At 43.6% G+C, this 27,147-nt stretch overlaps 1 protein-coding gene across 1 annotated transcript; it reads left to right on the top strand.

Moving 5' to 3' along the window:
- Positions 1–1,835: 1,835 nt before the first annotated feature.
- On the top strand, positions 1,836–27,147 carry LOC104682116 (golgin subfamily A member 6-like protein 4). Its single transcript, XM_030930796.1, has 12 exons — positions 1,836–1,869; positions 3,031–3,062; positions 19,945–20,064; positions 21,663–21,750; positions 22,150–23,044; positions 23,312–23,393; positions 25,016–25,090; positions 25,840–25,935; positions 26,189–26,297; positions 26,445–26,534; positions 26,617–26,703; positions 27,042–27,147. The coding sequence occupies exons 1-5, from the start codon at positions 1,836–1,838 to the stop codon at positions 23,019–23,021; spliced, it is 1,146 nt and encodes a 381-aa protein (XP_030786656.1). The 3' UTR covers positions 23,022–23,044; positions 23,312–23,393; positions 25,016–25,090; positions 25,840–25,935; positions 26,189–26,297; positions 26,445–26,534; positions 26,617–26,703; positions 27,042–27,147.

The raw sequence follows: 27,147 nt of genomic DNA, 5'->3' as shown, positions 1-27,147 counted from the left end.
TTTCCCAAATTCATTTACTAGTGCTGCTGACAGCATCTCAGAGGATGGTGCCCTCTGTCTTAGTCTCTGGGAAATGCTGCTCTGTTGGAAATCAAGAGGTCTGAGTGATTCCCATGTGTTTTCTGCTGCAGAGCAGGACATGCTGAAGTGATTCCTTCATGAGCAGATGTTAGAGGTCTCCTTTTGACAGCTTGCTACAAAGTTGATCACAAATATACTATTACAGTGAGTGGAAGTCCCAGGTTGAGTGTGAAGCAGAGTTGTTTAGAATTGTGTACCATATTATTGTGTTACCTTTAAAGCTTCTCTAGGCTGCTTTGGTTTTGGCAGGAAAATTACTATAAAAAGCACTTCTCTTGACATAAAACCTCATGGTCAGTTTTGGAAGTTCAGTGTTAGGTAACCCAGCCAAATACTATGTATGTAAAATAAACGCAAGACTGATAAATAGTAAATATTTAACCTTTGAGTCTCTTACTCACTACACCAGCCTTTTACTAGCCTCCAAGCCATAGTTCTTTTGTTTTTCATGGTTGAATGTTAAAATGCCTTTTTAATGAAGCCCTTACTGAATGGGGAGAACAGACATAAGTATTCTGCTGTAGTTTTATGCGCTGGTTTATAAAATTGTGTATGTTGACTGAATATTCCCATAAGCATAGGAAAGGAAAACGGATCATTTTTTGTTCAGAATTTGAGGGAAAAAAATGATCAAGGAAAGGATTTGGATAAAAATCTGCAAATTCAGGATGAATGTATGAAAACATTTTAAAATGTGATTATAAAATGGACCAGTATAGCTTTTCAACATTTTGTTGTAAGAATTCCAAGAATGTAAGTGTATGATCTTAGTATGTCACCTAGAATTGAGACAAATACATGAAGTTATGAGTCATGCCATTTTCAGTTTTAAAATCTCTCACATAGTTTCTTCATTGATTCTTTTTTGCCACAGTGTGTTATGGTTCTCATTATTTGGATGAATAATTTGAATAATAAGTCAGCTTATGACCTGCCCAAATAAATCTTCTGATTTATTGGGTGTAAAGTGTTTTTCATTACACCAAATACCAGCTATATAAGAGGAAATTAAAAGTACTAAGAACTCTAAGTACCCTATTGATTATCATGTGATAACCATGGGCCAGGCACGGTGGCACGTGCCTATAACCCCAGCACTTTGGGAGGCCGAGGCAAGCAGATCACTTGAGGTCAGGAGTTTGAGACCAGCCTGGCCAAGATGGCAAAACCTCATCTCTAACAAAAATACAAAAAAAATGGCCAGATGTGGTGGCACATATCGGTAATCCCAGGTACTCTGGAGGCTGAGGCAGGAGAATCGCTTGAACTAGGGAGGCAGAGGGTGCAGTGAGCAGGGGGGAAATACAACATTTGGAAAGGTAGGAAGCAGAAGGAATCTCAGGCAAGGGAAAGATGTGGGCAGAGACCCGGAGGACAGAACAGTTTGTGGTGGACTTGGCGTCCACATAGATCTAATCAGTGGTCTTAGCTTTTGTGTTTTCAAAATTACTACAGTTTTCGTTCTAAAACTATCATTCCCTTGATTTTATTTTAGGCATGCTATCTGTGTATTTTGAAATTTAAAATAACATTAAAGGAGAAATGAAATTATTTTGTTTGAGAAAGAGTTAAAAGGTTAAAATATCTTGATCTAAATAATTTTCTAATGGGAGATTTGGTACATCCCCAGAAGTTGTCTTTGATTCAGAGAACAGTCTTCAGACCTAGAAAGGACTTGAGGAGTCCCACAGAGGAGCCACATGCTGTGAACCATTTGATTCTCTCAACAGAATGGATAAAAAAAAATGTGAACCATGAAACCATGCAGATGTTCATTTTTTGGCGAGGGTAAAGTCAGTGCCATTGTCAGAGGAACAACTCTTGGCCATCACAGGATGGGAGAAAAAGTTTCCATTGTAAAGAATACTCAAATGCCATTTGAGGAAACGGGTTCTTCTGCCCCTATTCTTTGGATATTTAGGGCCAAGTTCTTAGTTTTTGACATCATCAAAATTTCAAAGTATTCTGTTCTAAGAGCCATTTCAAACAATTGACTAGAATTTCAGAGCAATTACATGAGAGTAATACCATTAGAATTTTTAAATTACCCATAGTCCTATATCCCTAACAAGTATGTTCATACTTGCATGTTCTCTTCTTATCTTTACTGTGTGCATACTTTCTTAATAATGGCACATAGAAATTGTTTAAGCAGGAATAATTCTCAAGATAATTTTGTAACTTTCCTTTTTTCTTTTTAAGGTATCTATTGGATGGAGGAGCATTATGTATGGAACCTCTCACAAAACAGGTGATTATTTTCGTATAATACTCAATTTTCACTCTCAAGACAGTGTTTTGATTATGTAAGTTAGATCATGAGTAGAAGGTTATCTTAAAGACATTTTAGCATTTTTTTTTTGTAGCTCTTACTTTCAAGAATGCAAAAGGTATCCCAGCACTTTGGGAGGCCCGGGCCAGCGGATCACAAGGTCAGGAGATCAAGACCATCCTGGCTAACACGTCGAAACCCCATCTCTACTAAAAAGAAATACAAAATTTAGCTGGGCATGGTGGCGGGCGCCTGTAGTCCCAGCATCTTGGGAGGCTTAGGCAGGAGAATGGCATGAACCCGGGAGGAGGAGCTTGCAGAGAGCCAAGATTTTGCCACTGCACTGCAGTCTGTGTGACAGAACTACCTGCTAGGATACACATTAACAGTAACCTTTATGTAAGGTTCTAATTTGGTCATGTTGGGCACTTAGGACATTGGTTTATTGTTTTTTGTGAGATTCTGGAAATGTTCCAATTTTACTTTTTCCCCTTGACTCCAGACTTTTTAACACTGATCTGCTGCTGTTAAGTTATATGCTATTTTGTTAGGCCTTCTCAAGTGGGAATCAGGAATGCTGCGGTGTTCTAGAGATGTTTTGTTCTTCCTGTAGGGCTGAAGCAGTGCCTACTCGATAGAATCAGTCATCATGCAGATAAATGCCAAATGAGTCAAAGACAAAGCCAACGTGCAGCTTGGAGCAAAGAAGGTACTTTTATTAAGAATTTGATATAAACCCTAAGACAAATTTTATGTTACTTTGTGAACCTTCTTCCTGTCTTAATTATTTTTTATTCATTTCATTTTCATTCAGTTTGTTTTCTTTCTGTTACAAAGATGATCTATAGAAAATATAGAAGTATAAGAAAATTAAACATACTTACTGATAATCACTTAATGATTTAGTGTCTGATTGTTTGGTCTTTGTTATATTTAGTGTAGACAAACATGTCTACAGTTGTAAATTTATTATTGGTATATATACCCTAGTAAAAGTTATATGTACTTTGAAGTTTTGCAAAATTGTGTTCATGTTATAGAATTAATTCCTGATGAAATTTTATGTGCTAGGCACTAGCCTTTTCAGTTACTTATTTTTACTTTTTTTTTCCCTCTGTGCCCATGCTTACCAAGTCTTTTTATTTCTTACATTTTATTAGCTCTTATTTTTTACTTTTTATTAGCTCTTCCAATCCTCTTAATAACTTAAAAAGAGAGTATTATTAATGTCTGCATCATATGGATGAGGCAACTAAAGGTAGGTAACTTGTCCAAGGTCACAGGTAACAGAGCGAGGATTGCAACCAGACAGGCTGGCTGCCCTAGGCCCAACCAGGAGTAGCTGAGAGCAAGCCATGGGGCAGAAGGATGTTGGTCAGGCTGGTTTTCTGTTTAGTTAACATGAAATGCAGCCTGTACCCTTAATTCTAGGACATTACTGAGAAAGCCTTCCAAAGCCAGAGGTGTTTTGTTTTGTTTTGTTTTGCTTTTTTAACCATGACCATGACTTTTAGCAAAAATTTCATTTTGTTTTAAGACAGCATGGTGCTCTAAGAAGCTTCCATTCACACTCTTGTGGAGGGAATGGTAGTTGAGCTAAAGAGTGAAATGCTGCAGCACACAGCCTTTAGGGCAGCTTCTGACCTATTTCTTTGGTCAGGAAAGACACCCATCTTTCCCTGCTGCCCACAGCCTCCAGTTATTCACCTTCAGAATTTCCTAATCTGTGATCACATTCAGATGATAGATTGGTTTTGTTTCTTCCAGGGTAGGAGGAAGGGAATCACCACCTATACTAAGCAGTCTAGTCTTCTGTGTATAAATGAGCAAGGTTGGGGAGCCAAATTTGAGAACCTTGTGTAATGCTGAGATTCTCCAAGAGAATCCAAGATAATGTCAGGATTATGCATGGTGGTAAAGTGGTCTCATGTTAGTTGTGCCGACAACTCTCATCAGAAGCAGACACAGATACTTTTTGTAGGAAAGCATCTCTACCTTAAGCCTGTAGGATTCCCAAAGATTAAAAGCAGGCAAATATGAATTCAGTCAAATCATAGCATTCAAGTAGTCTCAACCCAACATATTTGAGAATTGTTAGAAATAATAATATGTTTCCCAAAGACTATAGGTTTTGGAATTATCAGATACAGAATGCAGACTTCAAATATTAGAATTGTGAGAAAAAGTTACACATGAAACCTAATATAAAAAAACGATGGACTCATAAAATTGAGCAACCAGTAAGACTGCCAGGAATGATGAGGAGGACCTGAAAAGAAAATGCATGAAATAGAACTTACAGAAACAAAATATATAGCTCAATATGGTGTCTCACACCTGTAATCCCAGCACTCTTTGGGAGGCTGAGGTGGGAGGATGGTATGAGACCAGAAGCTGGAGACAAAACTGGGCACATTGGTGAGAACTCATTTCTATAAAAAATACCCCAACACCACCAAAAAAAAAAAAAAAAAAAAAGAATAGCTGGATATGGAGCATGTGCCTATAGTCCTATCTAGTCAGGAGGCTGAGGTGGGAGATTCACTTGAGCCTATGAGGATAAGGCTCCAGGTGTGTGCCACTGCAGTCCAGCCTGGGTGACAGAGTGAGACTCTGTCTCAGAATAAAATGAAATAAAGAAATAGAAAATGTAATTGTTGAAATAAGAAACTCAGTGGATGGATTAGACATCAGAAGATAGAATTAATTGGTTAGACAATTATCTCCCAAAAGTAAGTCAGTATGTTACACAGAGGGACATGAGGACAGATGATAGGGCAGAAGTTGGTGGGGTTGTCGGAGGAGGAAGTCCAGAATGAGGTCTAAAATATGTCTTAGTGGAATCCTAGGAGGAGATATTAAAATTATATTAGAAAGAGAAATAGAAGTTCTAAAGGTGATAGAAGGAAATCCACGTAAATCAGTCACAACAAGTGTAAATGGACTAAAGTTACCAGTTAGCCAGATGGAACTAAGAAAACAATATCCAGCTGATTTAATCCATCATATTTAAAATATGAAGATATGAAAAGATTGAAAGTTTTTATAAAGGAGAGAGAGTGATAAAGATATGCCAGTATACATTAACCAAAAGCAAGTGATGGAGCTTCAGTATCAAACAAAAAGGGATTTTGGAACAGAAAGCATTAGTAAGAACTTGATACTAAATGACTGTTAATTAGGAGGATGTAGCAATTTTCATATTTTAGGTACCTGTAAAAATAACCTCAAAATACAGAAGAAAAACTGATTAAACCACAGGGAGAAACTGACAAGTCTGCCATCATATTTGGAGATGTCAGCACACCCTGCTTACCATAAGTAACACAGAATGCCCATATGTAGATTTGAATAACCAGTGAAAGAACATGGTATAATGGACAAATATAGACCTTTGTACCCAATAATTAGATATTCTATTTTATTCTCAAGCATATGTGGACTGTGGGAGAAACATTAATTATATATTAATTCATAAAGCAAGTCAGAAGATTTAACAACAATTGGTACCACCCACACCATATAATTTATAATTTAAATATGAAGCAGTTAAGGTTAGAAGGCAATAATGAAGAGATTCACAAAAAGCTATGTGAATTTGGAAATCAAACACCCTTGTAATTTGTGGTTTAAGAAACAATGCAATTTCAGAATGCTTAGAATTGAATCATAGTTAAAATACAAAACTTCTATCTATTCCTCTCTCTCCCTCTCCCTCTGTCTTCCTATCTGGAACATTCAAGAAGCTAGTCTTTTTCAGTGAAGATCACCCCAAATACTGAAAGGTAGAAAAAGGACAGATGTCATTCTCTGATCTTAGTTGAATCTATAAGTTAGTAAGAAAACCAGAAAACAAATGTTGATTTGTGCAATTTTAAAATTAATGCAAACAGCCCTTAGGTCAAAGAGGGACTTAAAATTAAAACTGCCAAATATGTAGAGAATAGCAATAATGCAATCATTACTGATTAGTGACTAGAGGAGAGCTCAGAGAAATATTCATTGCCTTAAAATCCTTATGTCATTAAGAAAAGAATGAAAATGAATGAAGCCTCTAACTCATTCTTAGAAAGGACAATCAGAAAACCTGATGGAAAGCAGAATGGGGAAATTATTAAAGATATATAAGTAGAGGCTGGGTGTGGTGGCTCACGCCTGTAATCCCAGCACTTTGGGAGGCCGAGGCAGCCGGATCACAAGGTCAGGAGATTGAGACTATCCTGGCTACCACAGTGAAACACCATCTCTACTAAAAATACAAAACATTAGCCTGGCGTGGTGGCAGGCACCTGTAGTCCCAGCTACTTAGGAGGCTGAGGCAGGAGAATGGCATGAACCCGGGAAGGCGGAGCTTGCAGCAAGCTGAAATTGCACCACTGTACTCCAGACTGGAGACAGTGAGACTATGTCTCAAAAAAAATTAAAAATTAAAAAAGAAAAAGATATACAAGTAGGAATCAGTGAGTTAGAAGAATAGAAAGGGCTAAATCTCCAGTACAGTAAAGAATCTGCAGAAGCATTCCTTTAAACTGGGCTTTGAGTACCTTGCTACTGATGATTGAGTATGGAAGAGGATAACATTCTTATTTTCTCCTTGTGTTTTGGGTGGCGGGCAGTAGGTTTTGAAAGTGACTCCTTCACACTCACTTGGGAATTTCAGCGAATATGTACTTTCTATGTACAGTTTGTTTCTAAATCTTTTATTTTTGTCCTTTTTGTGAAAATACGGACTGATTAAAAAACACTTTTTCATTAATGTTAAGAAAAGCATGTTACTACCCTTTTTATATCTTAGGTTTTTAACAGCATTATGGCAGTGCTTTACTATTTTAAAGAGCTCTTAGAAGTTCAAAAAGACTACTCTGTAAAAAATGGGAGAAGTGGCGAGATGTGGTGGCTCATGCCTAAAATCCCAGCACTTTGGGAGGCTGAGTTGGGTGGATCACCTGAGGTCAGGAGTTTGAGACCAGCTTGGGCAACATGGTAAAGCCCCATCTCTCCTAAAAATATAAAAAATTAGCTGGGCTTGGTGGCAGGCACTTGTAATCCCAGCTTCTGGGGAGGCTGAGGCATGGGAATTGCCTGAACCAGGGAAGTGGAGGTGGCAGTGAGCCAAGATCATGCCATCCCACTCCAGCCTGGGCAACAGAGCGAGTCTCCGTCTCAAAGAAAACCAACCACAATGAGCTTGTTAAGCAAACAGAAACCAACACTTACCTGTAATTAGAAGTTAACCAGAAGCTTTCAAAAACATATTAGTTGACAAGGAAGTCAAGAAAAAGAGGAAAATTATGTATGTGATCCCTAATAGTAAAATGTATCAAAACCAAGGTAAAATTAGAAATAGAGGCATTTTCTAAATTAAATTCAAGGCTGCCAGATTAGAAGGATGATATCAATATAATACAATGTCTTTTCCATTAATGTTTAAAACTTGTCCTATACTGACCTATAAATTTGTCCCACTGATGAAATGGAATCTGAAAATCGGGATACAGATACTGTGGGAAGAATGATAAAATTGAACTTAACTGTAGCAACAGTCTAGTCTCTGGACCAGGCCCAAGAAAACAAAACAGAAGCATACTCAAGTAGGATTAACGAGTCATTTAGCAAGGGGTGAGAAGGCCTATTGTAATTGAGTGGTTTTCAGTCTCTGGAGTACATGGAATCACCCAGAAGCTTATCCACGCCCACACTTTTCAGATATTCTGATTTGTTAGGCCTGAGCCAAGGCCCAATTCTGATATTTTTGCTTGTTAATTTGCTGATATATGCAAAGACCAAAGACTAAGAACAATTGCTTGAACATAGTGACAACCTCTGCCTGGAATAGGTGAAATCTTAATTACCCTGATTCTTACACCAACAGTTCCCGAACTGGTATACTATAGAATCTTGCAAATGCTCCTTGAAAAAAAAAAAAAACCACAATCATGGCCATATAAATTCATTGTTCTGAGAAGTCCTGTTGAATTTACCAAGCGTTTCTCAAACTTATTTATTAATTTGTTACCTCTATTACATGTATTTATTACATTTTTAACCTGGTAACTGTTAATAACCCCAAACTTATAGAAACAATGCCCCAAGGATGTTCTGTGATGTTACTGTTACCCTGTTGGAAAGGTACAGAACGGTCATAACATGTACTCCATTAATTAATTAATTTATTTATTTAATTTTATTTATTTTTTTGAGATAGAGTCTTGTTCTGTCACCCAGGCTGGAATGCAGCAGCACAATCTCGGCTCATGCAACCTCCAACTCCCAGGTTCAGGTGATTCTCCTGCCTCAGCCTCCTGAGTAGCTGGGACTACAGGTATGTGGCACCACGCCTGGCTAATTTTTTGTATTTTTAGGAGAGACAAAGTTTTACCTTGTAGGCTGGTCTCGAGCTCTTGACTTCAAATGATCCAGCCACCTCGGTCCCCCAAAGTGCTGGGATTACAGTCATGGGCCATGGTGCCCAGCTTTCTGTAAGGCATTTAAAGGCACTTCCAAAGGCACAATCAACAGACTTCCCAAAAGTCAGTGGCAAGATCTCTAGACTCAGACCCGCCTTAAAATTCCAACTCCCCGCAACCCAAAGCCAATTCAACTGTCCTACCAGAATAACATCAACTCGCAATTAGCACGTGGTCCTCGAATTCTCCAGATCAGCTCCAAAGAGATATATACTGTTAACAGTGGAAATATTGTGAACTGAAGACTTTAACAGATAACATTAATCAAAAGAATTCCCATGGGTAAATGATTATACATAAAATATATTTCTCACCAACAAAAGCCTCTATAAATTTCAGACTGAATTGATGACAAATTTACTTGTTTTTTAAATCCATAATTATGTCAAACAAATGCCACTACAAAGGTCTGAATACAGTCTCTGAGTCTAAGGTCCTCCGCATCTTCTCCTCCATTTCACATTTGATTATACATATATTTGAGAGAACATCGCTCATTATTTCTTTTGGGAGTATTATCAGATATTATCCAATACTTTGGGAATTATCAAAAGTAATTGATTGGAAGTCAATGGCACTGTTTATACTAAAAGGGTAGGATCCTCATCAGTAGATAGAGGCATATAAGTATAGTCATATTACATCTACGAAGTGTCAATATCAGGTGGCGGTTCCAAAGCCAAAGTGGTGGTTGGATGCAAAGTGGAGTTTTAATTGGCAAATGAGGCAGATACAGAGAAATGTAGATTCAATAATAATGAATAATAATGTGAAGACCATGAAAGCTTGTGGCTGTAGAATGTTGAGCCATAGAGTCCACTGGAGATAGTAAAGGGGGCCTGGAAATACTCAGAGACTTGTAGAAGGGTAAAGTAGATACCTAAGGTAGTTGTGATGGATAGTCCTGGAAGTATTTGCTTTTTGACTACCTTCTATCAGGCTGTGTTCAACCTTGAAAGTTTCTTGAGGGCAAGAATGAAGTCTTTTACAGCTTCTAGCATGCCTCTGTGTACCCAACAGGTCCTCGATAAATAATTTGTTACCCTACTTTGTCATAAAATATAGGACATCCTTAGCTGTACAGCACGATGTGGTTTGATCACACCCAATCTATCAGTGGAGAATAACAGCACTGAATTGGTTTAAAAACAACACTCCCTATTTCCTTTTCACTTTCATAGTATATTTGTTTGGTTTCTAGTAATGTTGGTTCTATCCCTATGTTTTTAGATAATAGTACGAAGTGTGTCATGCCTAAGCAAAATTATACCAAGAATTTTATGAGGGAAAAGCTAATGCACTACTTTTAGTTTTGATTAAGATTTTACATGTTTGAAAACATAAATTCAGATATTGGGCAGTGAGGGTTTCATTTTGGAGGTTGGAGATTGAACCTCCTTTGTTCGGGTAAGACTGATAGACTCCTTTGGCTACTTGTGTATCAGGGTGGGGAGAATATACAAGTTTACCAAATCTTGCAAATTCTCACAGTGCTTAGTTTTGTGACTGCACAAAAACTGGCATTGTTTTTCCTAGGTCTCAGTGGAGAAATGTAAGCTGTGAGTTTAGCATCCTGTTTACTGTGTTTTGGCCAGGGTTTTGCAAGCTTTTGTGGAGACAATTATACTACTTTCCTTATCCTGTTTGTAACATATATGTATGTCAATATGCTTCTTTGTGTTTTACTATGGTAAAATTCTATCTTGCATATAGAGAAATAAGTCTATTAGAGTGAATTAAAAGAAATCTTTAGTCTGAGGTGGCAGCCTTGTCTAATGGACCGTATGTTTAAGCCTCGTTAATACATCACACTAGAGCCCAGCGTAGTGGTGTGTGCCTGTAATTCCAGCCACTTGGGAGGCTGAGTCAGGAGGATTGCTTGAACCTAGGAGTTTCAGACCAGCCTGGGCTATATAATGAGACCCCATCTCAGTCAATCAACCCATCAATCATTTTCTCTAAAAAGACCAAGATCTTTGTGGCTCTTTTAGAATGTTTTTCCCAGACATTCTAACAAATGTCTGGGTGTCTAAAACAACAAAAAGGTTTATGACAGAGTTACAGCAGTCCTCAGAGAAAAATCATGGACAAATTGCAAATCTATACCAGTTGTGAACTGCTATGACTGCAGTTGAAATCCGATGTTATTTTTGTAGTCTTTTTGGGTGTATCTGTGTTTAATAATAACTTGTTTGCAAATTTAGAGGACTGTACCTATGACTTACTCTTAGAGACCTTGATCTTGAGGGGCTTAGAGATCAATGGAAGAGAGAACTAGAAACCAAGAATTCAATGTAAAGAGTGAGGTTCTGCAGTACAGGGTGTATACAGGGTGCAGAGAAGTGCTGTGGCACCGTGTTCTGGCCTCATCTTCTACTGCTCTAGACTTCCTAAATGCCGCTTCCTGAACCTACCTGTTTTTTTCCACCATCTAGACCTCTCTCTGTAGGCACCGTTCTCTCTCCTTGCAAGCTTTTTCCACACCTTATGTGTCTGGTGAAGTTCTGTTTCTTCAAAAGCTTCTTGAAGCCTGCCTCTAGCTCATCCAAATAATTGTTTCGTCTACATCTCTGTTCTTTCTTTATAAATGATTACAGTCAATTCTTATTATTTGCAGTAGCAATATTCTATAAAGTTGCCTGGAACACTGAATTAATCAAATACTAAGCCGTTGTTTCCAGGGTAAATATGTACATATGTACATATCTCACATAGGTTATAATCTTAATTCCTAAAAACCACTCATCCTGATAGATTGATTTTTTTTCTTTCCAAGAGAATAAGGGGAGTACAGAAGTGTTAAGTGATTTGCTTGAGGCCGCTCCACTAACAGGTGCCAGAGTTAAGATTCAGACCCCGTCCAGTTGGCCCCAGAGCCACAGCTTCTGCACCACACTACACTGCCCTCTACTGTCTCTGTCCTCGGGTCATATTTGTGTGAGAGCTGAAACAAGACCGAGGGTCACCTTATTTGACCTTAGCTTGGGACGTGTGCAAGGAGTGACAGAATTTTCACTACTATGTGCATATCCATGAATCACCTTGAAACCTCCATAGGTATTAATTTGGGGATTACAAAGACATTTCAGCAAGTAAGCAAATTTGCAAATGTGGGATCCACAAATAATGAGGGTCAACTGTATTTGTAAGTGATTGCTAGGGTCTCCTTCATGGTAATCCCTTCCCCCAAGAGTGTGGAATGTTTCTTTCGCTTCTTTGATAGTTCATGTATTTATTAAGTACTTACTATAAACCAGACTCTGCTTTAATTTGTGGTGAACAACCTAGAGATTACGTTCTGCCCTGCAGATTTTATATTAGATAATAAAAAGAGATAACTAAGAGTGGAGCTCCGGGGTGAGGCCCAGGTTGGAATTATAGATTCACTTGACCAAGGTGAAACCTGATGTGTCCCCTTGTACTTCACATCCAAAGACATACTTCTAGAACATTTCTCTTCTAGAGCATTTCTCTTCTATTCTTGTGTATAAACTCTTCCTTTTCAGCCTCTCTCCACTGATGCATGTCAATCCATACTTGTGTTTTGTTGATTTTGAGGCCACTTGCCCATGTAACTGGCAGGATATTGAAGAATCATACCGACCTGGTTCTGCTACCTAACAGCTGAGTTGCTTGGGTCAAGCTCTTGGACTTCTGAGCCTGTTTCCTAATTTCAACAGTGGCGATATGATATGTTAGGCCCTGGTGGGTTGCAAGGAAGAGGCACACACATATCACCTTTGATGATGAGGGCCCAATGTTCACCTGGATGGAAATTCATCCAACAGCGATATTGTCTCAGGCCCTAGTACTTTCAAAACCTCACAGAATATTAATTTAGCAGTATTTAGGATACGTTTTGAGCTCTGAGGACCTATACTGTAGTTATTTCTTCATATGGCTGTTTTCCATACTAGATCATGAGCTCCATAAAGGAAGGGTCTACAGTTTCTTCTTTCTATCCTAGGCACTCAGTTCAGTGACTGATACATAATAATAGAGGCACAAATGTTTCAAGAGTTGAGGAATTTTTGACTCTTACTGAAAGAATAGGAAGATACAAAGACTTCTCAGAGAAGGTATTATTTAAGCTGAATTTTTTTTTTTTTGAGATGAAGTCTCGCTCTGTCGCCAAAGATGGAGTGCAATGGTGCGATCTCAGCTCACCGCAACCTCTGCTTCCCAGGTTCAAGCAATTCTTCTGCCTCGGTCTCCTGAGTAGCTGGGATTACAAATATAGGAGAGACAGAAGGAATGTATCCACCTTAATTTGAGTTAACATTTTTTGAAATTTTATATTGCAAAAATAGTACATATTCACTCTTTTGAAACTAGAATTGACAGGCAAGGAGGGCTGTCTACAAAGCACTCCACAGATCCACCATACTGAGACAATGCTTAATGCTTTGATGGATTTATTGTATACTTTCTATGCATGTATGTGTATTATACACATACATGTGCATGCTTAAATAGAAAGATTTCTCCTTGGTGTTCTGTTTATCCATTTATTGTTGTGAAGTAAATCCCCAAAGAGCACATTTGCTTTGCCCAAGGGAGTCTTTTGCTACATCCTGCTGTACGTAATGAAAACTAAAAAGGGGGCTAACATTTCAGCCTTGTGACCTTGTGGTGATTCAAACAGAGGCTTCATCAAAGGCAGATTCAGAAATGAACTCGGTGTGTGTAGGTGGTTTTGCTTGGCATTATTTTTACTAATAGTATGATAGTGATGACTTCAGTGTCCACCAACAGGGAACTGGTTAAGTAAACTGTGGTACATCCTAACGATGAATACTTGTGCAGTTGTAAAGAAGAATGAGAAAGACCTCTGTACTCATGTAGAAAAACTCACATATATAGTGTGAGTGTTATAAAAGGAACAAGGAATGGCATAGCATGAATTGTATGCTACTTTTTGTGTTGAGAGAGAAGAGTAGAATAAGAATATACATGTGTATTTGCAAAGATAAATTCTGAAATGATATATAAGGAACCAGTTAAAAGCGTTTGGCTGTGGAAGGAGAATAAGACTGTGAATTGGATTTTGCCACATACATTCATAAATAGTTATATTTTAAAATGTTGTGAACTATGTATTTGTACACATGACCCTTTTAAAAATAAGTGAATGAAGAAATGAAGTAGGATAATGAGAAAGAGATAAGAACAAAGGATCTAAGGGGCTGCTCATCTTTTTAGTACCATGAATATTAATACATAAAAATAGCAGCAAAAATTGGAAGAGTAGCCCCAGGATGTCAGCCTTTCCTTTGTCTTTTCCTCAATTTCATATATTAAAAAAATCTGAGAACAATAAAACAATTTGAAATAAAAATGTCTCCAGATCTCTTAAAAGGAAGACGGGGCGGTGTTATGTAGTGCACTTCCCAAAAATGGGCTGATTTACCTCAAGAGGCAGGGATTCTGACCTACACGGGAACCTACATGGGAAACATACAGCAGAAAAACTAAGAAAAAGAAAAGAGATTTAAATACAGATACATGAAAATAGCAATTCTCCCTGATTGTATAGGAAGTCATTCCTTTTGTAATAATTTGAATGACAAATATTAAGAAAAATCTTTAATTTGCCACTCAAAACATTCTGGTTTGTTGCTTTTTATAAGTTTTTATGCATATAAACCTTTTTAAAGGTAGAATCATAATATTTTTGTCACGTACTATATTTTGGGCATATTTCTGTGGCAGTCAATATATCCTGGCATCATCATTTTTAACAGCTGGATGTATATTAAGTTAATCATTGCCACCCCAGAGGTGAATTTTCCTATATATACATTTTAATGGACTTGACCAAACATTTTTGGATTGAATTCATAGAAGTAGAATTTCTGGAGGAAAATAGTTTTTAGAGTTTTTAATCAAAATTTTCAAATTATCCTCCAGGAAAAGTGACTCAGGTTATACTCCCACCAACAAGGACAGAGCTCCAGGTTCCCCCTTCCATTTGTCATCTTTCCTGCCTTTATACAGAAAATCTCATTGTTTTCATGACATTTCTTTGATTTCTAGTGCTTTTGAATCTTTTTGTATACCATTGGTCATTTTTATTCTCATGAGAAGTGCCACTTTCTCCATTGCCTTTTCTCGGTTGAAAATCATTTGTTTTTTTTGTTTGTTTGTTTGTTTGTTTCGTTTTTTGTTTTGTTTTTCTTAGTAATTTTAAAGATTTCTTTATAGACTAAGGATGTAAAACTTTTATGTGTCAATGAGGTTACAAAAACTTTCTCCCAGTAAGTAATTTGTCATTTCATTTTTTCATACTTCTTTTCTTTTCTTTTCACTTCCCTTCCCTTCACTGCCCTTCCCTTCCCTTCCCTTCCCTTCCCTTCCCTTTCCTTCCCTTTCCTTCCCTTCCCTTCCCTTCCCTTCCCTTTGCTTTCCTTTCTTTTTTCCTCCTTTCTTTCTTTCTCTCTTTCATCATTCTTTCTTTCCTTCTCCTTCTTCCTTGCTTCCTTCCTTCCTTGCCGTTCTCACTTTGTTTTTTTCTCCCTTTTTCCCTCTCTCTTTCTCTCTCCCCTTCTTTCTGTCTTCTTTCCTCTTTCTTTCTCTTTTTCTTTCTTTCTTTCTTTCCCTCTTTCTTTCTCTCTTTCCCTCTCTCTTTCTTCCTTTCCTTTCTTTCTCTTTCCTTGTTCCCTCCCTCCCTCCTTCCTTCCTTCTTTCCTTCTTTCTCTCTTTTCTTTCTTTCACCAGCCAACCTCCAAAGTCACATTTCACTTAATTTTTATCCTGCCAAATTTGAAAGCCTTTTAACTGAGTGATTTTAGTGTAAACAGGAGCAGGAGAAAATATAATGATCTAAGTTTCATTCTGTCACCCAGGCTGGAGTGCAGTGCCATAATCATGGCTACTGCAGCCTCGAACTCCTGGGCTCAAGCAATTTTCCCACCTCAGCCTACCAAGTAGCTAGGACTACAGCTGTGTGCCACCACACCCAGCTAATTTTTAAAACTTTTTGTGAAGACATGAATTTGCTATTGCTGCCCAGGCTAGTCTTGAACTTCTGACTTCGAGCAATCCTCCCACCTTGGCTTGCCAAAGTGCTGGGATTACAGGCGTGAACTACTGCTCCTGGCCGAGAGTTTAGTTTTGATTGCTAGTGGTGTTCTTGGTATCTTTTCATAATTGAGGCTTTGGGGCTAATGCTGAAGTATTACACTCACCATCCAAGGTTTATAGGACTTTTGTTTCAATGTTGAACAGATGGAACTGTTTTGTTCTGCATCTTTGCAGGAATACAAAATGTGCCTACCAGGAATCTGCTTTATATCCATTGAAAGCAAGAAATAATACAGTAAAACTTTGCCTGGCTAGAGGCTTTGAAAGAATGGCGTACTCTGGTTTAATTCTAATAACTTGGAAGTATGACGGTGAAAAAAAATTCAAAACTTGAATTTCCTGTTGAATGCAATTTGGAAATATAGCCAGTGATTCCACTTTTCTTCTCTAGTAAGGTTGGAAATTCCAATCTACTTGGTGTTTTATTATAGAACTGCTAGTGTGCCTGAGTCTCACATTGTGAAGATGCTTTTTTAAAACTTGAGATGTAAAAGGATGTCAGTGGTTTTGTATTAGATTAGCCTGGATGAGAACTGACACTTGCAAATATATCTTTTAGACTAAATCTCTGATTGCCACTTGTTTTCTTATTGAACTCACAAAAATAAAAGACATTGGATACAGGGTGGGTGTAGGAAGGAGATTTATGTCTTTTAATTGCATGTCATTGTTGCATGACAAGGCAGAACATATGGTATATCTGGCTTTGGACCTACAGAAGGAAACATACTTTTCTACCTGCCGTATGCTGGAGGTTCTGGAACACTTCAAGGGACTACTGCAGCACAGACTGCTGAGCCCTACTCCAAAGTTTCTGATTCACCAGGTCCAGGATGGGGCCTGAGAATTTGCACTTATAAAAAGATCTGAGGTGCTGCTGGTTCTGCTAGTCCATAGACTACATTTTGAGAACCACTCTTGTCTATTAACTGTAAATTGTAGAACTCTAGAAAAAAGTTTAGTTTGGTCTGAGATAAGAAGCACACAGGTTATGGAGAAAATCATGAAAGATTCAACCCATGATCCCAGCCTAGTGTGGAATTCAGGTAACAAGCAGTGCACAGTGACATAACATAATTATTGGTTTTCATGATTGCAAACCACAGTGTCGAGTGAGAAATTCAGTTTCATTTGCAAGGCTTAGAGAGGCCAGGTGATTCTAGAATAATGGGACTTGTATTTCTCTTAAACCAGTAGAGAGCTTTAAGTGCTTATTAAATTGAAAGCTCTGTGTTCTTCCTTATTTTCTATTTTATTTTGTTTTATTTTACATCTTTTGAGATGGAGTCTTGCTCTGTCATCCAGGCTGAAGTGCAGTGGCATGAGCTTGGCTCACTGCAACCTCCGTCTCCTGGGTTCAAGTAATTCTCCTGCCTCAGCCTCCCAAATAGCTGGGATTACAGGCACCCACCATCACACCTGGCTAGTTTTTGTATTTTTAGTACAGACAGGGTTTCATCATGTTGGTCAGGTTGGTCTTGAACTCCTGACCTCAGACGATCCACCCACCTCGGCCTCCCAAAGTGATGGCATTACAGGCGTGAGCCACCACACCTGGCCCAAAAGCTTTGTGTTTTTAAAGATATTAGACAGGTTTCACATTTAAAAAACAAAAAATCTTCGTAATGTAGGAGAATAAGAGAAATGTTCTTCCAAAAAAGTGAAATCATTGTGATTAGTTTGTCTTATTGGAATGTTGGTACTATAGTCTGCTTCATTAGTCATCAAGCATGCTATGGATTTTCCATTTTTCTAAGATCTGTGTCTCAGTTAAGGTGATACTGGTAATTCTTGTACTCCATTTGAAGATGAAAAATATAGGCCAAAATCATAGACTTTGCATAGAAGCTGGATAATGAAGACCGCTCTGGAGGAAAACATGGATACACACACACAGACACACATATATATAAAGTATACACATGTATAGTTTTTTAAGTTTATTTTTTACAGTTTGAAAGCTTTTAAAGCAAAAGCCAGCCCCTCCCCTCTCCGAGTGGGCGGCCCCCTCCCCTCTCTGTGACTGGGCGGGGACAGCAGCTGCATGGGCAGCTTTCCTTGTGATGCCACAGGTCGCTCTGGACACCCTGCTGCCTGGCCACACCTCGTTTCCCTTTCATCTTTCTCACTGACCAATGGGCTTGGAACATTAAGGCCACGCCCCTCTTCTGAGTTCTAGTGGGGCCCTGGTTACGCCTCCTCTGACTCAGTTGCACAGCGACCTGGTAGGTGACTGGAGGCATTCAGCCGTGCTCACTGGGATTTCGCTGATGTGACCCCAACCCCGCCTCCCTCCGCACTCCATGATGTCAGAAAAAACACGACAGGGAAAATTCACCGCAGCCAAGAAAAAGGTAAAACGCTCCAGATCATAGCCCCCAGCGTAGTCACAGATCCCCTCCAATGACAAGACCATTGCCAGAGTCCAAACTACTCCTGAGGCATACCGGACTGGGCCCCCCAGCACCAGCGACTCTGGACTCCCCCCACCAAATTCTTGTCAGTCAGCCCCACCCCTTCAGCAAGCAGCCCAGTCCCTCCCTTGCCAATCTTTACCCCAGGGTGACTTTGGGCGGGCGGCTTCTGGGGCTCCCCGCTCCATACGCGGCCCTCAGCTCCTGCCGCCCCAAGCCCAACCTCCCTGGGCTCTTTGGGCTTGCGTCTCCCAGGACCTGGGTCCCCCAGCCCCAGGCCCCACCCTCGCCAGTCGTCCCTGGGTGACTTTAGGCTGGTGACTCCCGGGGCTCCCTACTGCAGACTCTGCCCTCCCCTCCTGCTCTCCCAAGCTCGACCTCCCTGGGCTCCTTGGGCTGGCGTCTCCAAGGACCTGGGTCTGAACCCTGTGTTTCCCTCCCCCATCACGGAGTGGCGACATGGGCATCACGCTGATGTGATCCCCTCCCCTGGGAGGAGTGGAATGTGGTGATGTCACAGTCCCCCTAGGAACTGTCATTACTGCTGCAAGACCAGCCTTTCATCTTACAACCCAATTCCCTAAGTTTTCTCACCCCATTTCCGGATCCTCTGGTCACAGCACAAATTTCCAGTTGGAAGGGGAATGGGCACTATGGGACCCAGGAGCAAGAGGTTTCAGACTGCCTTACTCCCTTAACATAGACATTGACAGTGGGAAAAGCCTGCACTTCCCCTGTGTGCTCAAAACGTTGACAGTATCTCTGGGTGGCCATGGGAGAACGGGTTTGGTTTGGTTTTCTCCCAGGCTTCTACTTTGCAGAGAGACCTTAACATTCTTTTCTGAGTTCTCTACAGCTCTGGGACCAGACCACCCTTCAGTCAGTGGTCTCTGAAGTGAGATTAGCTCATCTTCAGTGGAGTAGATCTTGGGAAACTAAACTGGACAGCCTGAATCTTGCTCATATCATCTCAACCCTGGGGTACTTTGAGTGCCACAGGATGAATGTGGGACATCTTTCTGAAGCATCTTTTTCGCTTGATTCTCTTGAGATAAAACATTAATGTCCTTAGGGATGACAGTCACATAGGTTTCGAAGTATATACCAGACTTCTCTCTGAAATCAGGCTTGGGTTGTCCTCTTTCTGAAAAATTCCCAGATTTAACAAAAAAGCTGCCTTCTGCCGTGAGGACACATTGATATGAAAGTGTGAGAGGTACTGGTGCACTTCTTCACATTAACAGACGTGTGAGGATGTATGACTCTAAACCACACGGCATACAGTTCCTGCCTGCTTCATGCTTACTGTTCTAACTCTGCCTCTGCTTTTGGTCCCTGGCAGCTACTGATTCATGACAAAACCCCAGAGCTTGGAGTCAGAAGACTGAGCTTAAGTTCCAGTATTAACTATTTCTTTTGCTGTTGTTTTTTTTTTTTTTTTTTTTTTTTTTTTCTAGCCCTGATATCAATCCCTCTCAGTCACTAAAGGATTGTGACAACACCTTGTACAGTTGGTGGTGGCATTAAATCAGATGGTGTATAAGAGTATTTTGTCAAAACTCTAAAGGAGGATGTGGCTGTAGGGACTGATAGTTCTCATGAATGTTACTGCTCTTCTTTCCCACAGTTAAAAGAATATTGGCAGAGGAAGAGCCCTGGTGTTCCAGTAGGAGCTAACAGGAAAAAGAAAATCAATGGCAGTAGCCCTGACACAGCCGCTTCTGGTGGTTACCGCTCACCTGGGGATGTGAGTCTTGTCTGGCCAGGCTCCTGGGGACGGGGTCCAAGGGGCAGTAGAGAATAATTGTTAAGATTGTGGATGGACTGTTGGGTACTGGTTAAGAATTCTGAGTTTGAATCCTGCCTCTCCATCTGTTAATGATTGATTAGGGATTAATTAGGATATGATTTAGAGCAAGTTGCTTGAGGTTTTCAGGCCTCTCTTTTCACATCTGTATAATAGAGGTGGGAGTTTTTTACTTCCATTTGTGAAGTTTAAATGAGATTTGTTATTGTTGCTTTTATGAGAATCCTTAGTACATGGCCTGCTGTAAACACCCAGGACACCCAGGAAATGGTCATTGCTGTTTGATTTTTCTCATCCCCAGTCTCAAGGGGAAGCCAGGCCAATGAGAAGAGCCACTTGCCATCAGGCTGTCCCTTTAGGATTTACTGAAAGGATCCCAGGGTGGGATCATGGGGAGATAAAAACCATGAGAGAAGTTGGCACAAAGGAGTTATGGGACAAAGGGTGCAAGATAGGCAGAAAAGAAACCTTTGTCAGTTGATGGGGAAGAAAGGAATTCAGAGGGCTTAGACACTGAGGGGGGACAGAACATTTCCATGTGCACTCTCATCTCTTGTAGTCAGCAACAGGTGTCTATGGGGAGGGGCCTGTGTCATCTATTACCCTGAAAGATCTGCAAGTAAGAGGCCCTGGGCCGAGGTTCAGTGACCCTGCAGGCCAGCCCTCCAACCACCTCCCACAGCAGGGGCTAGTTGCCCCTCTGCCAGCTGAGACAGCCCACACACCCCTCCCCAGCCCTAATGAGTGTTCTCTCTACCACTCCCCACAATCCTCGTCCAACTCCTCCTCTCTGCATGCACCTCAGAGCCAGTACCAAGAACTAGCAGGAGCCCCGCACTCAAAGCTCTGCAGTTATCAGTCAACTCATTGGAAACATCAATTCACTGGGAAGAGTCCAGTGGGGTCCGCTGATTCCACGCTGTCAATCCTGGACTCCTTTCCCCTTGGGGCCCTGAAGAAAGGGTCTAGGGGCCCCTGGTGCCAAGGGTAAATGGGGAGGTGGGGCATGCAGGCCTCACCTGGATGGACCCCAGAGCACAGAACGTGCAGCATGGCTCTTCTGCACTGCCCTCTTTGCTGACTCTCTTCTCCAGACACCCCTGTTTGAGTCCTTGCCACACATGCCCTGGGGTTGCCTCTCAGGGAAGCACTAGCCTGGCTGGTTGTCAGGGGCCCGTATTTCTGCCCTGACTCAGTCCCTAATTTGCTTTTTGAGTCTGGACAAGCCTTCTCTCCTCCTTGGGCTCCTGTTTCTGGAGGAGGTAGAGAGTATCAAAGGTCTCTGTTAGCTCTGGGAGTCCGAGATTTAAAGGACCCTGGAATGGAAACCTCAGGACCAAGGGCTCCTGTCTGTCCTTTTCTGTCTTATATCTCTGCTGTGAAGAACCATAACTGGCCTGTGGGTGCTCAGTAGATGTTGAATGAACGCACCTTTCTAAATCGTAAGCTGGCAGAATGGGGGGACCTTTCTCAAACTCTGTCTCTAGAGGTTCACCAGCCCCTATCACCAGGGCCCTTTCACCCTGTGCTTTGGGCAGGTTCACACATTGAAGGAGGAGAAGAAGCATGAGATATATCGGGTACAGAAGCTTGGGAGGAGCTTGTTCAAACTCAAACACCAGAGGGGTAAGATGGGGCTGGCATGACCTGGGAGCAGGACTGGCATCAGAGGGCTGTGGGGGTGGCTTAGAATGCCCCAGGGAGGTGGGTGGATGGAAGGGCTTTGAGGCAGAGGGAGAGAGGTCTGTGCCAGGAGACTGCAAGCCTTGTCATCTGCTTGAGACTTGGTGTCCCCATCAGCAAAGAGGGGGTAGTGCCCATTGTCAGCCACCCACAGTGCTCTCCATCTGAAAGTGGCTTGGAGGATTGGCTACCATCTGGGTGCGAGGAATCATTAGCAGTGAGGCCAAGTTTGGGAAACCTGAGAGGAGGAGCTCTGCACCAATGGGAGGATTTTTTTTTTTTTTTTTTTTTTTTTTTTTTTTTTAGAATCCAGAGGCCCTTATTGTCTGCTTCCTTTCTCAGCTGAATCCTGGGCCCCAGATCCACCAGCGGGGCCCTCTGAGGTGGAGCAGCTACAAGATGAGACCAAACACCTAAGGAAGGAGCTGGAGAGCCTGGGAAGACAGCTCCAGGCCGAGGTGGAAAACAATCAGATGTTGAATCTCCTGAATAGGAGACAGGAGGAGAGGCTGCGTGAGCAGGAGGAGAGGATACGTGAGCAGGAGGAGAAGCTACATGAGCAGGAGGAGAGGCTATCTGGGCAGGAGAAGAGGATACATGAGCAGGAGGAGAGGCTATGGGAGCAGGAGTGGCTGCCAGAGCAGGAGAGGCTGCTGGAGGAGGTGAAGAAGTTGGAACGGGAGAGACGGGAGGAGGAGGAGGAGAAGCTGCTAGAGCATGAGAGGCTGCTGAACCAGGTAGAGAAGCTGCTGGAAGAGGAGAGGCTGCGGGAGCAGGATGAGAGGCTGCGGGAGGAGGAGAGGCTGCCAGAGCAGGAGAGGCTGTTGGAGCAGGTGGAGAAGCTATTGGAACAGGAGAGGTGGCAGGAGGAACAGGAGAGGCTGCTGGACCAGGGGAGGCTGCTGGACCAGGTGGAGGAACTGTTGGAACAGGAGAGGTTGTGGGAGCAGGATGAGAGACTGCGGGAGCAGGAGAGGCTGCTGGAGCAGGTGGAGAAGCTTTTGGAACGGGAGAGGCGACAGGAGGAGCAGAAGAGGCTGCTGGAGGAGGAGCAACTGCTGGACCAAGTGGAGGAGCTGCTGGAACAGGAGAGGCTGCGGGAGCAGGATCAGAGGCTGTGGGAGCAGGAGACACTGCGGGAGCTGGAGAGGCTGCGGGAGCTGGAGAGGATGCTGGAGCTGGGGTGGGAAGCCCTCTATGAGCAGCAGGCGTAGCCACACAGCAGCTTGAGGAGCTGGTGGGTTGCCACACCTGGGGAGCCTGCCCTCTTCCCTAGCCCTCCAGGCCTTTGTTTCCCCACCTGTAAAATGGGGCATTGTAGCCCTCACGTGAAATGGTACCTCTAAAGGCACCTATGAGCCACAGCCCTGCTCTGATGGCTGTGGGAGAGAGGGGATGATTTTTCTAACCTGCCTCCACCCTTCCCGGTGCTATGGGAGGCAGACACCAAGTTCTGGGGTCTCCAGCTATAGTGGGTGGCCAATGATTGCTCCTCTCTGTCCAGAACAATGAGAACAAGAGTGCACTGCAGTGGGAGCAGCAAGTAAAGGAGCTGAAGAAGCTGGGCGAGCTGAAAGAGCTGAAAGGTGGGCACCAGCATCTGGGGAGGGGAGGTGCCAGGTCAGAGGCAGCTGCAGCCTGGGGGCAGGTGACCCCAGCAATCTCCAGAGCAGTTCTATGACTGTTTCTTGCTTCCTGCCCTCTGAGTTTTAGAGGTGGGGAGCCCTGGGCTCCCCCCAGGTCTGGACATCATTATCCCAGCTAGAGGCATGGAACCCTCGAGTCACAGGGGAAGAGACAGTGGTATAAGAGGTTGGCCGGGTGCGGTGGCTCAAGCCTGTAATCCCAGCACTTTGGGAGGCCGAGATGGGCGGATCACCAGGTCAGGAGATCGAGACCATCCTGGCTAACACAGTGAAACCCCATCTCTACTAAAAAATACAAATAACTAGCCAGGCGAGGTGGCAGGCACCTGTAGTCCCAGCTACTGGGGAAGCTGAGGCAGGAGAATGGCGTAAACCCGGGAGGCAGAGTTTGCAGTGAGCTGAGATCCAGCCACTGCACTCCAGCCTGGGCAACAGAGTGAGACTCTGCCTCAAAAAAACACAAAACAAAACAAAAAAAAGGCTCCTTATGTCGGGTGTGGTGGCTCATGCCTGTAATCCCAGCACTTTGGGAAGCTGAGGCATGAGAAAGGTCAGGAGTTTGAGCCCAGCCTGGCCAACATGGCAAAACCTCATCTCTACTACAATTTCAAAAATAATAATAATAATTAGCCAGGCCTGGTGGTGCATGCCTGTAATCCCAGCTACTCAGGAGGCTGAGACATGAGAATCATTTGAGCCCAGGAGGTGGAGTTCGCAGTGAGCTGAGATTGCACCACTGCACTCCAGCCTGGGACACAGAGTGACACTGTCTCAAAACAAAACCAAACGGATAAACCAGAAGCTCCTTAGATTCAAACTGGATTCCGGCCTCAGTTCCACTGGTTATCATTCAACTACCTTGCATCTCTACATCTGTGTTTCTTTAACTTAAAAAGGAAGTTAGCGTTTTCCTTGCAGAGGTGCTCAGGATTAAATGAGATAACACATGGAAACAGTAGGCATGTAGTACACTTAGCAGATGGTGGTTGGCTCTCCTTGCTATTCCACCAGTCTGTGGCCTACAGTTTAAATGGTGGGGAAAAGGATGTGAGATTTGAGGCTGAGGAAGGATGCATGGGGTTCTAGGCAAGGAAGGCAGTCTCTTAGGCCTGGAGCAAGGGACTAGGGGCCTGGGGGAGGCCACAGAGCCCCACAGTGCCCTTGCTACCCTATTAATGGGCCACAAATCTGGAAGCCAGCTACCAAATGCCCTCATGCCCAGGGTCTTCCTGCAGGTGGAGCCGAAGAGCCAAGAGGCTCAGAGTCTGCAGCAGTAGGGAGACCAGTACCTGTGTCACCTGCAGCAGTATGTGGTCGCTTAGCAGCAGGTGGCCACTTATCAGCAGCTGACCTCTGAGAAGGAGGTGCTGAACAGGCAGTTACTGCTGCAGACCCAGCTCCTGGACCAGCTGCAGCAGCAGGAAGCTCAGGGCAAAGCAGTGGCTAAGATGGCCTGCCAAAAGTTGCAGGAGACGCAGGGGAGGGAGTTGCTGAGGACAGGGCCCCGAGAGGGACAACCTGGCAACCTCTGTGCCTTCTCACCCTCTTTCCTGGCCTCTTAGGAGCACCTGGAAGCTACGAGCCAGCAGAAGCAGGAGCTAAAGCCCAGTTGAGCCTCATGGCTCTCCCTGGGGAAGGTAGGGGAGACCACTCGGAGGAAGAGGCGAGAGTCCTGGGAGGAAAGGGGGACTGTTAGCAGCATAGGATTGAGGAGTTGGAAGAGACCTTTAAGACAGCTGGTCATTATGCCAACCGGGTGTCCGTGCTAAGTTCGGTATCAATATGGTGACCTCCTGGGAGCAGGAGGCCATCAGGTTGCCTAAGGACAGGAGAACTGGCCCAGGTCAGAAAGGGACCAGGTCAGGACTCCTGCACCAATCGGTAGTGGGACTGTGCCTGGGCAATATGGTAAGATCTTGGTTCTTCTTCTTCTTTTTTTTTTTTTTTTTTTTGAGACAGAGTCTCGCTCTGTCGCCCAGCCTGGAGTGCAGTGGCCGGATCTCAGCTCACTGCAAGCTCCGCCTCTCGGGTTTACGCCATTCTCTTGCCTCAGCCTCCCGAGTAGCTGGGACTACAGGCGCTCGCCACCTCGCCTGGCTAGTTTTTTGTATTTTTTAGTAGAGACGGGGTTTCACCGGGTTAGCCAGGATGGTCTTGATCTCCTGACCTCATGATCCACCCGTCTCGGCCTCCCAAAGTGCTGAGATTACAGGCTTGAGCCACCGCGCCCGGCCAGATCTTGGTTCTTAAAAGTAAAAATAAAGAACAGCTCATTCCTCTCTGGGAATGGGCTGATTCAGGGTTACACAATGAGGGTGGGGGCAGAGGTGGGCCCCCAGTACTTCCCTTGTTGGGTTGTCTGAGGACCCCTCTGGCCACCCCCTAGAGGATATGGAGGAGGACATCTGGACAGTGAGGAGGAGGAGGAGGCGCCTCGGCCCATGCTGAACATCCCAGGGGACCTGGAGAGCCTGGAGGCCAGGTGAGCCTGACTTTCCCTGCCCCTACTTTGTCACCTTCCTCGGTGGTCCCTCCCAGATCCCTTTATGTTCTTGGTTTCCCCGCCTTCTGATTTCTGTGGACTTTCACTCCTTCCGGGAGCCAGTGATCAAACACCATTTCACCTGTGACCAACAGGTGCACACTCTGAGCCCCAAGGGAAGGGGCTGCACTCCACCTCCCTGCCCCGCTTGTTCTATGTGTGTCCCTACAAGAATACTCACCTCTTGCTTCAGGTGGCATTTTTCAATGACGTGGGAGCCAGTGCCCAGGAAGAGCAAAGGGTGTGCTGCCAGCCCCTGGCTCACCCAGTGGCTTCATCCCAGAGGACCCCAGGGACTGGGGGTGAGTCTGTGTGTGGGGCAACCCACCGAGCCCTGCAGGGGGCCATGGAGAAGGTGCAGCTGAGTAGGTCCTGGCATGGGCCAAGAACAGTGTGGGCGGGGCAAGGCAGGTGGTTCTTGAGATGTGACCCCATTATTTTGGCTCCAGAGTGACTTTATGGAGGACAAAGTGGACCTGAAGGAGCCGGTGGAGTAACTAGAGCTTCGATTCATCCACCTCTCAGGACAGACACCATAAGTGAGCGGGAGGCCAGGGTATGGCAGGGGGAGCTGCTGGGCCATCAGAGGGACCCCAGCCTCTGAGCTGTGTCTCCCCACAGGAAAGTACATCAGCCAGGGGGCAGTGCCAAAATGTGGCACTGGGAGAGGAGGTCATCAGCAGGCTGGCCCAGGACCAGGAGATGCAAGTAGGGTGTGCAACATCTCTGTGGGGGTGGGAGTGGAGATGGGGGTGAACTTGGGCACCAGCACTAGCATGGCAGCTAAGCACCCCTCCCTCCGGGTGAACCTTCTGGAGCTGCAGGGAGAGGTGTTGTGGTGTGTGGGAGACCACAATGAGGGGCACGACAGATTCCTGGCCGCTGCCCAGAACCCTGCTGATGAGCCCGCTCTAGGAGCCCCAAACCCCCAGGAGCCTGGGTGTGCTGACAAGCAGGGTGGTGAGTAGAGCGCTCAGGCGGGATGGGCAGGCAGGAGCAGGGGAGGCTCGCACTGATCTCAGATCCCCTCCTCCCTCTGTCTGAAGATCTTCGTGAGGTGAGCCTCACTGACAGCGTGGAGCCTGCACCAGGAGAGGCCAGAGAGGGTTCTCCCCATGACAACCCCACTGCACAGCAGATCGTGCAGCTGCT

Source organism: Rhinopithecus roxellana, chromosome 5 (assembly GCF_007565055.1).
Source record: "Rhinopithecus roxellana isolate Shanxi Qingling chromosome 5, ASM756505v1, whole genome shotgun sequence".
Taxonomy (NCBI): domain Eukaryota; kingdom Metazoa; phylum Chordata; class Mammalia; order Primates; family Cercopithecidae; genus Rhinopithecus; species Rhinopithecus roxellana.
This window is presented reverse-complemented; position numbering and strand designations above follow the sequence as displayed.